The following is a 15,046-nucleotide window of genomic DNA, read 5'->3' as shown; positions in this document are numbered from 1 at the left end:
GGAAGAGGGACACCTCCTTCGAAGCGCAGGTCCGGCTTCCCGAGACCGCTGGTGGGGAGAGCTCGGAAGCGGGTAAGTGCAGAGCTTGGCGCAGTCCCGGGCTTCGGTGGCGGGATGCGGGGCGTCGCTCTGGCTGAGGGCTCAGACGCCCGCTTCTTCCTCAGGGAGTTTCGGGCCGCTTTGCCTGCTGCCGCCTTGCGAATGCGCCCTGGCTGGCTCGCAGTAGAGGAGTGAGTGCCGGGAGATGACCAGGCAGGGGGCGGTAGGCTGGGGCTAGGCAGGGCGGCCGCGGACCGAAGGAGCGCTGGGCCGCGGGGCGAGCACCAAACCGCAGAGGAGGGCGTGGGCAGGGAGCGCCTTCGGGAAGGTGAGCAGGAAAAGGGAAGTGTCTCTGGGAAAATCCCCTCTCCGCAGCTCCTCTCTCCACTCCCAGTTTTCTTCCCGCCTAGAGGCCTCACATGCTTTGCTTCTCGAGCCTGAATTTCTGACTTGATTCCCGCCCCTGCCAGGGCAGCGCCTCCGGCGACTGTGGTTAATGAGAGACAGTGGTTAATAAGGGAGACGAAGGACCAGGCTCCCTGAGCGGGTTGGTCCAGGGCAGGGAGAGCATCCCGAGGTAATGGGGAGTGGACCGGCTCCAGCCTGGCTGCCCTCCGTCTCCTCGCGGGTCCCGGGACCGGAACCAAAGAGCAGCCGAAAGTAGAATCCGAGAGAGCGCGAGTCCAGCTTCCCGAACGCCGCCTTAGTAAAACCTGCGGAGGGCTGGGTGAGACACAGAGGCGATCCAAAACGAAGCTACCTTTAGCTGCGGTCTTGAACCTCGCCCGGTACACAGCAGGCTGCCGCGCCGCAGGTTGCAGTGTACTGGCCATCCTGCGACTGCTGTCCGTGCTGGGGGTCTTGGGGCGGGGGGGGGGGGCGGATGGGGGGGAGCAGTTTCTGTCCTTCTTTCTCCCCACCTTCTCACAGGGCTGGACCAAATCAAACCTACTGTCCAGTTTGTTCCGCTTCTTGCCTCCAGCATCCCGTGGCTCCCACTTTTGGGAGTCCTTCCCAGTATGCTAGGAGGTGGGGGAAGGTGGATGAGCGCGGGGAGCGGGGCGGAGGGTGGGCAGGTGAGAGGTGGTGTTCCGTGGGTGCTGGGTCTGGATTCTTTTCCCAGTGCCTCGGACACCTCGAACCCAACGGTACCCTATCTTCCGAGGGCTCAGTACTTCAGAAACTTTATTTCCTCCCCTATGGGCATCTGGAGGCACCAAGAATGTAGAGAACTTAGGCCATAAGGGACATGTCAGCCCTCAAGCCCTCCTGGATCCTCACTGACACTCCCCCCACTCCCACACCCCCACCCCCTTGGGCGGCTGTTTTCAGTTAAGCAATATCTTGGAGCTGCCACCACTTTCAGAGGACACAGACTCCTTAAGGAGATGTGGTGCCTCCCGGTCAAGGCTGGAAGGGGAACTGGGGGCCTGGTGAGGGGGCAGATCAAAAGAGTGGAGGCAGGGAAGGGAAGCAGACAGCAGGTTTTTTCTAAAATGGCCTCAGGAAGCAGCAGGAGAGTTCCCTCCCACCCACAGGCTTCTCCACCTGCAGAATCTTGGTTGGGATCTTCATTCATTCCTTCAACAGCCCCTCCTCTGTGTCAGGCCCTGGGCTAGGCATCAGGATTTTGGTTTATAGAAAAACTGGAATTCAGAGAGCATAAATCACTGGCCCAAGATGAATCAGCCTGTCCATGTGAAAGCGGTGATTTTCAAGTCTGTGAACTGGCCCAGAGAGGAAGCAGTCCCTGCTTTGGAGAAAAGACCCTACTGTATCCATATCTTCTGGCTTCATTGTCCCTGGTCACAGCTGGCAAAACACTGTGACTCCCATAGTGTCCTGAGTCGGCTGCCTGAGCAGCTGGGGAAAACTTCTGGAAGACCCTTGTGGAGGCTTCCTGGGGGGCAGGGGAGGGTGACTGGGCAGTCAAACTGGTCTTGGCCCCTGGGCAAAAAGCAAAGATATACATTCTTCTTGGGTGTCTCTGGGGAGTCCAAACCAACCCATGCCCAAATCCCTCCTGACAGCCAGTCAGTAGGGGGTTTCCCAATTTCCAGGTATCATGTGTCCTCCCCACTGTACCATGAGCAGTTCTGCCTGAGGGTAGACACTGGATCTGGTTTGCCTACACCTGGGGGGACTCTGAGAAGACGCTACCAGGTGTTCCCTTGTATCTTATCAACTGGCTGTGTCTCCTTCCAGGATCGAGGATGGCATGTTGACTCCCCAAGGATGTGGGCAGGGTGCTAGGATCTCTGACCTCATGAGAGCAGAAGGTCTGGACCCTAGCTCAGAGTCTGCAGACCCTGGAGTCTCCCACACACCGCTCACTGGCAAGCTTCACCATGGCAGCCCAGAATGGAAATGCTAGTTTTCCAACCAACTTCAGTATACCCCAAGAACATGCCTCCTCCCTCCCCTTCAACTTCAGTTATGGTGATTATGACCTCCCTCTGGATGAGGATGAGGATATGACCAAGACTCAGACCTTCTTTGCAGCCAAGATCGTTATCGGGGTGGCACTTGTGGGTATCATGCTGACTTGTGGTATTGGCAACTTTGTCTTTATCACTGCCCTCACCCGCTATAAAAAGCTGCGCAACCTCACCAACCTGCTTATTGCTAACCTGGCCATCTCCGACTTCCTGGTAGCCATCATCTGCTGCCCCTTTGAGATGGACTACTACGTGGTGCACCAGCTCTCCTGGGAGCATGGCCATGTGCTCTGTGCCTCTATCAACTACCTGCGCACCGTCTCGCTCTACGTCTCCACCAACGCCCTGCTGGCCATTGCTATTGACAGGTGAGGATGTCAGGCACGGGAAACATGATAGAGGTGGCCCAGGTCTCCTCTTTCCTCGCTTCAGCTCTAACAGCTGGCTTTACTCCAGATTCAAATGTTTGCCGATCTATCGAGGCAAAAGGAGGGTTGGTTTCTTCAGTTGTGGCTCATATTCTCCCAAATGTAGGCAAGAGTGAGTCTCCTGAACCCCTAGCTCTCGGCCATGCCGCCACATACCACATCTGCTTCAGATACAGGCATGTCATATAACCATGAGCCTCTCCAACACACAAGCAAAAGCAGCAGGTTTAAGCAAGTTACTACTTAGCTACATTATAGACAAGGCAGCTTCCAGTCAAGGCAGCATGTGCAAAGTTTTTCTTGTAACCACAACCCAAATCAAGATATAGAACATCTTCATCCCCTAGAAAGCTTCCTTGAGCTCCTTACCAGTCAATCCTCCCACCCCAGGCAACCATCAATCTGATTTCTAGTGTCATAGTTTCATTTTACCCACTTTTTAACTTCACAAAAATGGAATAATACAGTAGGCACTCTGGTTTCTGGTGACTTTGATGCAAAGCTGATTTTACAGTGGGTTTATTGCCTGGTTTGCTTGTAAAAAAGAGAGAAGGACATTTTTGCCTTTCTTTTTTGCATACATCCCTCTGCTTATTTGCATATATTTGCATGATATGTTCTGGAAGTCCTTAATCTGTTGTAAATTTATTAAGAAAAATTTCTAATTACAGCTTCAGACAAATTTGACACATGTTTTATTTATGTAAACAGTAGTAGGCCAGCATTGAACCACCAGTGGCTCTTTTTAAAAAGCCAATCCGTGTCACATCTTCTTGGTTCATCATTGTGAGTTATACTGAAACTCATTTTGATGATGTATTTTTAATCATCTTTTTCCTTTTTATCACCTTTCAACTTGTTTTTCCCAGTTCTCAGTGCTATTTAGGTCCATTGTCCTTTTTAATCAACCCATTGATTTTTTCATTTATGATAATAAAATACACATGCAGATATAAGAGGCTTCTTCCTTTTTATAACTTAATTCCTATAGGGAAAAAACAATTTTGTTACCACAACTGTGAGGCTCTCAAGCCCTGAACCCAGTGTTTATGAAACTTACCTATCAACCAACTACACAAAATACCCCAGGGGAAATACGTTTGATACAATGATACAAAGTCAGATTCTTGGGGCCTTACTGAATGGGAATCCCCTGGCTAAGCATCTGCATTTTACCCAATTCCCTGAGTGACTCTGTTGTCTGCTCAAGTGGGAGTTACCACTGTCCTCACCCCCTTTGTTCCATTGAAATCTTTGTCTTTATAATGTAGTTGCGGGGGCTTTTCTTTCTTTTTTTTTTAATATTAGAGATTCTCAGGAAGTAAACATCCTGTTACAATACAGGAGTGGTTCCTTTTCCACCCCAAACTAGCTCTGCCTCAGTCAGCTTCCAGCTCTGTCAGCAGTTCCACCATCTCCCAGTCACACAAGCAGGTAATACTACCATTATCCTTTGCTTTTCTCCCCGTTCTACCCCCACCCACACACCCCCTTTGCCAGATGCAGCCCTACACCAGGTCCTGGCACTAGTCCCTCCAGCCTCATCTCTTGGCAAGTCATGGCTGGACCATCACTATGCTCCTCTAACTTGTCTCTTCCGCTACAGGAGATTCTGACTGCCCCCTGAAATCCATATTCATCCATAATAAGCATCAGAATATCACCATTGAAGAGTCTTTCTAATATATTACATTCCTTACAAAACCTCCAAAAGTTTCAATGCCTATAGAATACATGCCAAATCCTGAGTCTAGCACCTTGTATGTAGTCTTTATAGTCTGATGCCAATCTGTCTTTCAGTCTCATGTATGGGGACACAGTCTTTTCCAAAGGACACTGTATTTTAAGCACAATAACCACGTCTTCTATCTTTATGTTTCCTTTGTGCTTAGCAAAGAGCCTCAAACCTGTGCCTTGGTTTGGTTTACTCCCAAAATAGACCCTGAGACAAGGATTCATGTGCAAGTAGCACCCAGGAAGCACCTACAGGGAGATGGGAAATGCAGCAAGGGAAGGCAGTCAATAAAAGCTGTGTCACTGAACAAATTTCCACTGTGGGAAACTGATGCTTATTCTTGCCACAGAACTCTTTGAGCTGGTGTAGATCACACCTCAGAGTTCTCCCAGGAATGGGAGGTTGGGTGAAGGAGCTGAGCTATTTATATACCAAACCTCATAAGTCATTTGTGAGGGCCTCTGGAAATTCTGTTCAGGTTACCAAGAGTACTCTGGAAGCCAGAGAAGACCTTCTGACAAAGAAATGCAGGTGTTAGCTGGTGGGAGTGAACAGGTATGCACTGAAGTCATAAAAGCCAAGGGATATAAGGGGTCATCAACAGCATCTGCTTCAACCTGGTAGATCCACAGGTTGCTGAATCCTACTGTATTTTTATGCCCAGCCTATGTGTGTGGAAATATAAAGTAGTAGAAGACACAGTCTTTGACCTCTGGGAGCTTTACTTCCACACAAAAACTAGGATAATCTATTGATAAGTTAAGAGTAACTCAGAGGAAGACATGATGATTATGTTGGTGATGCAGTCTGGGAACACTTCATAAGGAAGTTGTGGTAATTTGAGTGTGCTATTCTGACCACCTCCTATACTCCATTGATCAAGGTAAGACTCTATAGCTCCAATAGTAGTAGATGACTGAACACACAACCCTTGAAGCTAGAACAGTGAGGCTGACCGCAGTTGGTTGGTCTCGTATACTCCCAGCCCGAGGGAGGAGATCGCTGCACCCCAGGCAGGGCCATGTGTGCCATGTGGAAGTTGCACTCAGGAATAGCATGAACCAGCAGGGGCTGTGGACAGCAGGCTTTACAGTGACAAGAGGCTGAGGTGACCTTAGCTCCCATGGGAGGATGTGATTGGCTTGTTTGAATGATTTTGCCAACTGGCAGGGAAGTGAAACCCATTAGTTGTGGGTTGGGGGTGCACTTTTTCCCACTGATAGAGAAACTAGCAAGACAGGAGCCTTTCCCACCAGGAGGAGGGATACATCTGGTGAAAACAGAGAAACTCACAGCTAAACTTTTTGTAGATATCAAAGCACATATGGAATTTCAACTCTTAAAATTCATGACTAATAAATAGCATCCCTCTTTCTTACTCAGTTTCAAACCAATTGAAAAATAAGGCAAAATGATAAGAAAGATAGATGATGGCCAAACTCTTACTTTTGTTGAGATGACATTAATATTAAATAATTGGCTTGTATCTGTAGGCACGGGGACTACATCATACTCAGAACAAACCCTGACACCAACAGCAGGAGAAGAGCAATGTTCATGTGCAGAGGGCCTAGAAGAGATGCTATTTGAAGTCACAGAGACCCCAGAAGGAGAGTGTTGACCTCAAGAAACAGCCAAGCAGATAGATGGCAACAAAGACTTTACAGATGTCCCTCTTGCCAATGAAAGGGTCATAGGAAAAGATGAGTTTAAACAAAGTATTATAGCTTCCAGCATGCTTTATGTACATTTACCTTCTCAAATGGAACCTTTCAAAAAGGTTATCTGTAGTTATTTTTGTCTACCTTTCACAGATGAAGAAACTAAGCCCCAGGGGCATAAGTGATTTATCTGAGGATTTAGGTACAGAGCTAAAATTCAGGGCTTCTGAATAATGCCTAGGCAGTGTTCTTTATTTTATTTAGTTGATGACAATAAATCATAAAACAAAGCTCTAAATTTTGGAGCATCCTATAGAATAAGGAAGAAGTTACTGAGTGAAAAGGAATTAGAATTTAAGAGTTGACAGCAGAGTAAGCAAGGCTGTAGAAATTCTCTTTAGCATTGGTTACTGAGATACTTTTCATGCTGGAATCAGATTGGGAGAGTTATTAAGTCCTGAACTAGTTCTGCATTATGTAAGGACTTTGGACTCACTATGGGAGGCAGAATAATGACCCCCAAGATATCCACATCTTAATCCCCAGAACATGTTATGCCTAGGAGGAATTAAGGTTGCTAATTAGCTGATCATAAAATAAGGACATTATACTGGATTATCTGGGTGGGCTCAGTGTAATCACAACAGTCCTTAAATGGGCAAGAGGGAGGCAGAAAAATCAGTGTCAGGATGATGTGTTGTGGGAACGGCTTGACTGATCATTGATGGCTTTCAACATATGAGGGGATCATAAGCCAAGTAATGCAGGCAGCCCTAAAGGAAAAACAAATGAGATTTTTCCCTAAGAGCCTCCAGAAAGGAACACAGGCCTACCAACACCTTGATGTTAGCCCAGTAAGATACATGTCAGACTTAAGACTTCAAAACTATAAGATAATAAATTTGTTTCAGCCACTGAGTTTGTAGTAATTTGTTATAGCAGCAATAGGAAACTGATACACTTAGCATCACAGAGAGACAATGATTGTGAGATGTCCCTGCCCCAGTGAAGGATGAGCTAACCCACTTGTCCCAATCTCCAGCCCTGTGAGCCTTGTACTATCCAGGCAATTCGTGCAGGTTAACTTAGAAAAACTGGGACCCGTGGATGGGTAAAGAAATCTAGCAAGCACTGCTCATTAATTTATATAGCTAGGGTGCAGCCAGTGGTTGGGATGAGATCCAGTTTTATCTCAGGTCTTCAGAAAGCTGCAACCTGGGGTGTACCAGACTGCCATGAGATCTCCTAATTGAAGTCTATGGTCAGAGCTGCCGGTGGGCAAGGGGAAGGCAAAAGCAGGTAAAACAACCTCATGACAGATTATTGCCAGGGACAGACAAAAATAGCAGTCCAGAAGGCCTTCTTGGTCAAGTCAGAAACTTGGAAAGGTGACCAAAGGGTCTAGTTACCAAAAAGTGTAAAGTGAAAGTGAAGTCACTCAGTAGTGTCCAACTCTCTGCGACCCATGGACTGTAGCCTACCACGCTCCTCCATCCATGGGCTTTTCCAGGCAAGAATACTGGAGTGGGTTGCCATTTCCTTCTCCAGATGCTCTTCCCGATCCAGGGATCCAACCTGGGTCTCCCGCATTATAGGCAGATGCTTTACCATCTGAGCCACGAGGGAAGGCTAGATAGAAAACTATGGGTGTCTTCCTGCTGTTGGTCATAACCTGACTCAAGCTCCAGGTATGAGGTATATGTTCATCTCCAAGACTGAATTGCTTCTTCCCAACCCCTCATGCCTCTTTTCTTCCTCCACCTTCCTCCACCACCTCTTCCTCTTGACCCATAAAATGCACAAGAATGATTCCAGGGCACTAAATTATCTAAATAGGTGTTATTAGGTTTCTCTAGAAAGGAGGTGTTCAACCTACATAAATGGGCTCATTTCCCACTAGGGGCTCCAACCTCTTTTCCAGGCAGTGTTGCTGATTGGAAAGAGGATAAAAGCCTTATGCTATATGCTGCTTGATGGTGTCACGGCAACTTTACATACCTTCTAATCTGAGCTTGAGACAGCCCATGGAGGTAGATGTAAATTGTATCAAGAGCCTACATTCCATTCCCTGCACCAACTGAGCTTGGGCAAGTCATTTACATCTCACTCGATTGCTCGGATTCCACCCTAAACCACCCCTGCCCTCCAGCTCTGTAATGCAGAATGACACCTGAGGGTGTCAGCAGAAAGAAAGTCCTAGTCCACAGACCTTCTTTTGCCTCTACACCAGGAGATATGTGAATTGAAAAGTTTTGAAAGAATTATATTCTTAGGCAGAATGGCAACCTGGAAAGTCAGTTCATATCAATAGAATTTATAATCATGATAGACCGCATGTATTTATTGAATATCTAGTACATGCCAAGCATTTCACAAACATTGTAGCATTTAATATTCACAGCAGCCCTGCAAGGTAGGTGTCATTTTATCCCATGTTGCATTTGAGGAAAGGAATCTCAGAGAGACTGATTCACTCTAGACCCCCAAAGCCAATCAGGTTAAAAGCCAGGATTTATTCTATCTGTTTGACCCAAATCCTGTGCTGTTCCCACTAAACCTCTCCTCTCTTCCAAATGCCAAATGATGTTGCTAAAATAAAATGAAGTATGTTGACACTGGAAAATAGGTACGTGGGGAGTCATTGTGCCATTTTGTCTGCTAACTGTGGGTGTTTGGGTTAGCTAAAAACTAATAATGATTACAAGCATATATCAGCATACATCATTGCTACTGATGCTTCCCTCCCCCACCAGATATCTCGCTATCGTTCACCCCTTGAAACCACGAATGAATTATCAAACAGCCTCCTTCCTGATCGCTTTGGTCTGGATGGTATCCATTCTCATCTCCATCCCATCAGCCTACTTCACAAAGGAAACCGTCCTCTTCATTGTCAAAAACCAGAAAAAGATCTTCTGCGGCCAGGTCTGGCCAGTGGACCAGCAGCTCTACTATAAATCCTACTTCCTCTTTGTCTTTGGCATCGAATTCCTGGGCCCCGTGGTCACCATGACCCTGTGCTATGCCAGGATCTCCCAGGAGCTCTGGTTCAAAGCGGTCCCGGGTTTCCAGACTGAGCAGATCCGGAAGCGGCTGCGCTGCCGCCGGAAGACGGTACTGGTACTCATGTGTATCCTCACGGCCTATGTTCTGTGCTGGGCGCCCTTCTATGGCTTCACAATCGTGCGCGACTTCTTCCCCACTGTGTTCGTGAAGGAAAAGCATTACCTCACAGCCTTTTACGTTGTGGAGTGCATCGCCATGAGCAACAGCATGATCAACACCGTGTGCTTCGTGACAGTGAAGAACACCACCATGAAGTACTTCAAGAAAATGCTGCTGCTCCACCGGCGGCCCTCCCACCGTGGGAGTAAGTCCAGTGCTGACCTCGACCTCAAAACCAGCCGCCTGCCGGCCACGGAGGAGGTGGATTGTATCAGGCTGAAGTGACCCACTGGTATTTCACAATTGAAAACCCAAAAGCCAGTACTTGGAGCAGTTTATCAATAACCAAGTTCACGGGCTGCATGGGGAAAGGGCAACTGTTTTTACACTTCGCTGCTCTCAAGGATCTGGATGCTTCGGAAATCATAAAATGCAGTGCGGCTTGACACAAACCACAGCAGCTAACAGTTACTGATACCTGCTCAACGTACTGTGCACAACGACACCAGCGAGATTAAAGAGCAACAGGAGCCGACATTGACTGATTACCTGCTATGTGTAAAAATATTTAAATAGCAAAATGAATTGGCAGAAGTCATTGGAGTCATTGAGTTATATCCAGATATTTAGGTGTCAGAGGCCGCAGTTGGTCTTCTAGATTCATACTTCATCTTACCTCATTCTGTATCCAGTCAGTGCAGGAAAGTCAAAAGCCAACAGAATATAGAACAATGGAGATAAAAGCATGAGTTACAGTGTGGGGTTTACAGCCTCATGGGGAGACAGTTCACGCCATCCCAATGAGCTTTTTCACTCAGATCTTATGATTTCCTTAGAACATTCTCTTGGATTCTGGTTGCCAGAAAAGAATTTTTCTCATAATCAGGTCATTAGTTATCTATAATGGTGTCCTTTCAAAGAAAAGAACCAAAAAATTTCTTTTCCTCTGATCCTTGAAAGCTCATCATTCTTTTGGGTGAAGACAGACAATCCTGAAATGAGGAACACATCCAGTTCCTGACACCTTAAAGTAAGTGATTCAGAAACTCCAGTATCAAGGAGAAAGGGGTGCAGTTTGCCACTGGCAATGAACGTAATCTGTGTGGCCATTTTGCTAAGGCCTGAGCCATTTTTCTAGAACACACTCTCTCTTTCAAAGATGAGCTGTACTTGGAATTCAAAGACCTGGGTTCAAGTTTTAAATCATGTGACCTAGATGTTTATTCTCTCTGCATCTCAGTTTTGTTCAATAAAACAAGACTACCTTACAAGACTGTTGGGAGAGACCACTGAAGTCATAGTTTATGAAAGTGATTTTCAGCTATACAAGTGACGAGAATGGATAACTGACATTGAGCAGTTTGTTTGGACCCCATCCACTGTGGCTTATTATGGAGAAATACTCCCACTTTTTCATCCTTATTCTATGAACCAGTGAGCCCTAAACTCTTTGCAGATCTCTGAACTCTACATCAGGAGAAAAAAAAAATCCTTGTCCTGGGTTATAATCAGGAAGATTCAACCTCAGAGTCTCGGTAACCCCCTCCCCTGACTTTCAGTATCCCTGTGATCATAAAAGTGTTTTGACAATCTTCCCTGCACGTTGCCAAACAACATACCCCAGAGTTGCCTAAATCTGTTTGTATTATCACATATCTGTGGTAATTGTGTATATTTGTCCTCATTTCTTCTGGATTCATTTTGAAGCAGAGACTATACAAATGGGAACTGATTTGGGATTGACTCAAATGACCCACATTTGGACAATTCCCACATTTCTGTAGTTAAAGTGTTGTTTAATTGTTTGCTTATGTGTGTATGTGCATTTAATTAGTCGTTGGTGTTTTATCCAACAGTGTTGTTTCAACCAACATTTTCCTCTATCACCACACAGCAGACTCACTTTCAGCCCAATTATTGTACCCTCAGAAAATGTAAACTCACTTTAACATTAGGCTAGCCAAACTGTTTATATTTTAAAAACTACATGATTTATTCTAAAGCCAAGCAAGTAAATATTTGGGGTTATCTACATTTTCACAAATGTAATAACTGCATTTTTATTTATTACTCCTATCCTGACTCTTCTCCTAATAATATGATTCTTTAACAATAGGCTGTTAACAATTGTATCTGTCAAAAGAATTCAGCCCCCTTTTTCCTTTTTATATTAAAACATACTAACCTCTCTTCATTTCAATTTAATGGAAACAACTTTTGTAAATATCAGTGTGATTTGTGAGTTTCCAGTGAATAAAAGTGTTACATTGTTATCAGATGAAATAATTATCATATGGAATCTTAACCACACTATTAAAGCATTTTCTCTGCTAATCTTCTATGTGTTAGTATATTTAGATATCAGTGAAGTAATAGCCATTTAAACAGTTAAACCTTGAAACAGAGAAGGAAGTTCTTAAAAGCATTTTTAGAACAATAGTAGCTCACACCAGCAACCAGTCTCATCTTGGTCACATCTCTCAAGCTGGCAGCCCAGGAGAGTACTCATGCATGCAAATCAGTCATAGAACCACTATTCCATGTTCACATTCACACTCACGCTCCCCCTTCATTTCATTCTTTAAAAATAAAAAAATTTTAAAAAACATTCATTTTAAAATCATCTTGTTTGTTTAATGAATAATGCTGTTTACATGGAGACTGTTCATTGATCTAACTGGTGTTAAGGTAATAAATGAATAGCACTTGTGTTTACCCTTTTCTTCTCGAGACTAATTAATGCTAAGCTTAAGATACTTTTAATGTGCTGAGATATATAAATATTTATATATAATTTTATATTTGGGGCTATTGAAAATTTAATCTCGTTTAGCAAGACAGATCCATTTCCTTGGCCAGCATAAAAGAAGGATGGCTTTGTGATGAAGCTATTAGAGATTTTTCTTTTAGCATCCAACATCAATAATAAGTTGATTCTCAAATTGAAGAAATTAAAAAATAACTTCAGGCCTTTCAGGGGTAAAAACCAATTCCAGACTTATGAAGGAAAAAGTTACACATGGGACGTGATTATAAAACTTAAAGTGAGTTCTATCTCTAGGGGAAAGTGTCGGCTTTGAATCATATCTCCTCAATCTAACCATTATCTCTCCCTTGAACTTGAGATCACACACACACACACACACATACACACACTCCTTAACAGGACGCCAAAGCAGGAAAAGGCCTTTGGGGGCATGTAATTCAACTCACCAGTGTCTTAGATGAGAAGATATGAATTCCAAAGGAGGAAGTGATTTGCTTAAGGATGCACAGCTAACACTTGCTGGAGCCAAAATAGTGCCCCAAGGTCTCAGTCTGGTCCAGTAACTGCCCTTCTGAATCCAAAGGAGAGGACTTCCTCTAAGAATGTTTAGAGGGCAATTTAAACTGGTTCCTGACCTCCTGAGAGAATCTTAAACTGCACAAAAGATACCTTCCTTCTCTCTGCCAAGCAGAGTGCATCCCATCCAACAGATTTCATCATCTAGACTCCAGGGTTCCAGAGAAACCAGAATTACCCCAGGACGACTTTAATGTTCCTGCCTTTCATTTCTCCTAATGGGAGAAGTGCCCTCTTTGGGAGATGTCTGAGCACATTTAGCTTGAATGTACATGGAGCTATTTGGATGTGGTGTGGGAGCCATGTGGAAAAGCAGATTATGATGAGAAGAGCCTTGGCCATAGGAAAAGTAGGTGGTGGGGAAAAGGGCTTTCTCGTATTGGAAGACAAAGCAATCCAGGGCCAGAGTGTGTAATCATCACATAAGTGGTGAGCAGTGGTCATTCTTTATGCCTCCCAGGAACCAAATGCCTCTGGTCACCAGCTCAGCCTCTCTCCTGAGGTACACCTACCAGGCCACACATCACCTCCTGGAGTTGCTTGAACCAATTACTCCTTTACAGATGCTCAAAGAGCTCCAAATACAGGACAGTTTTTCTAAGCGATAAAGAGGTGTGGGGAAAAAAATATGTTTGGCACTTGCTTCAGCTATAACAAGTGGGAGGTGAGAGATTGGCGGGAGGTGAGAGATTCACTGGAACTTGAAAAGAATAATCATCAGATAGAGGAAAGTAGGCAGGGTGGTTGCCTCCAAGAAGTGAGGAGGTCAGTTTTGGAACAGAACGTCATATAGACACAAGGTCCTTCCAGTCCTTTGTTGATTCCTTGTACTGAATTTCCACATATGAGTCACAGTCTGAGTTGAAAGAGGTCATCTCCAGGATTTCATGTAATGCTGTTTGTAGTTTTCCAGCTCTGGATCCAGGCAAGTTCCTGATACAATTCTTTGACTGACTTCTGCAGCAGGAACGGTCCACTGTGTGCAGAAGATCTTCTACCCACTTACTTATTTAGTCTCTGTGCTGACTGCTGTGGAGGAACAAAGGTGTGGGTGCAAGTCTACATCTGAGAGTGACTCTCAAAATGATACATGATTAATTCTATGTTGAAGTAGAGACACTGTAAGCACAAAAATGGAGAGGATTTAGAAGACAGATTCCTTCCAACCATGGGAATCAGAAAAGGTTTGGAGGAGAGGTTGTTAGGCAGAGTTCTGGAAGATAGAGAATGGTGGGGAGAGGGTATTCTAGACAAAGAGAATAGAAAGAACAAAAACATAAAATAGGGGAAATGAGACAGAATATAAGTGGAACAACAAATAGTTTGATTTGACATACAGAATATAGATGTTTAGGGGAGAACAAACACTGGCAGCAGGATAAAGAGCAGGATGAAAAAAGAGGTGTACTGAAAGAGACTTGGATTCACAATGAGAATTATGTTCAAATAGTAATTCTTATTTAATAACTTTCACTTTACTTCTTACCCCTTTACTTGTAAAATAGGAATGATCATAGTACTTGCAACATAAGATTATATGTGGATTAAATATATATATATATCTTAAATAACGCCTCAGTTCAGTTCAGTTCAGTCACTCAGTGGTCTCCATCTCTTTGTGACACCATGAACTCCAGCATGCCAAGCTTCCCTGTCCATCACGAAATCCTGGAGCTTGCTCAAACTCATGTGCATTGAGTCGGTGATACCATCCAACCATCTCATCCTCTGTCATCCCCTTCTCCTCCTGCCCTCAATCTTTCCCAGCATCAGGGTCTTTTTTTTTTTTTTTTTCACTTTTGATCTTTATTTACTTAATGAGTCAGTTCTTCGCAGCAGGTGGCCAAAGTACTGAAGCTTCAGCTTCAGCATCAGTCCCTCCAATGAATATTCAGGACTGATTTCCTTTAGGATTGACTGGTTGGATCCCCTTGCAGGCCAAGGGACTCTCAAGAGTCTTCTCCAACACCACAGTTCAAAAGCATCAATTCTTCACTGCTCAGCTTTCTTTATAGTCCAACTCTCACACCCATACATGACTACTGGAAAAACCATAGCTTTGATTAGACAGACCTTTGTTGGCAAAGTAATGTCTCTGCTTTTAAATACGCTGTCTAGGTTTGTCATAGCTTTTCTTCCAAAGAGCAAGAATCTTTTAATTTCATGGCTGCAGTCACCATCTGCCATGATTTTTGAGCCCAAGAAAATAAAGTCCCTCAACTGTTCCCATTCTTTCT

At 44.7% G+C, this 15,046-nt stretch overlaps 1 protein-coding gene across 1 annotated transcript; it reads left to right on the top strand.

The window, feature by feature from the left end:
• The first annotated feature begins 262 nt into the window (after positions 1-262).
• Positions 263-12,123, top strand: PROKR2 (prokineticin receptor 2). The gene is made up of 3 exons (XM_061125769.1): positions 263-367; positions 2,245-2,845; positions 9,055-12,123. Exons 2-3 carry the CDS (start codon positions 2,388-2,390, stop codon positions 9,749-9,751), a joined length of 1,155 nt encoding a protein of 384 aa, XP_060981752.1. The 5' UTR covers positions 263-367; positions 2,245-2,387; the 3' UTR covers positions 9,752-12,123.
• Positions 12,124-15,046: the final 2,923 nt, after the last annotated feature.

Source organism: Dama dama, chromosome 23 (assembly GCF_033118175.1).
Source record: "Dama dama isolate Ldn47 chromosome 23, ASM3311817v1, whole genome shotgun sequence".
Lineage (NCBI taxonomy): Eukaryota > Metazoa > Chordata > Mammalia > Artiodactyla > Cervidae > Dama > Dama dama.
Note: the sequence above shows the minus strand (reverse complement) of the source record. Positions and strands in the feature narration are given on the sequence as shown.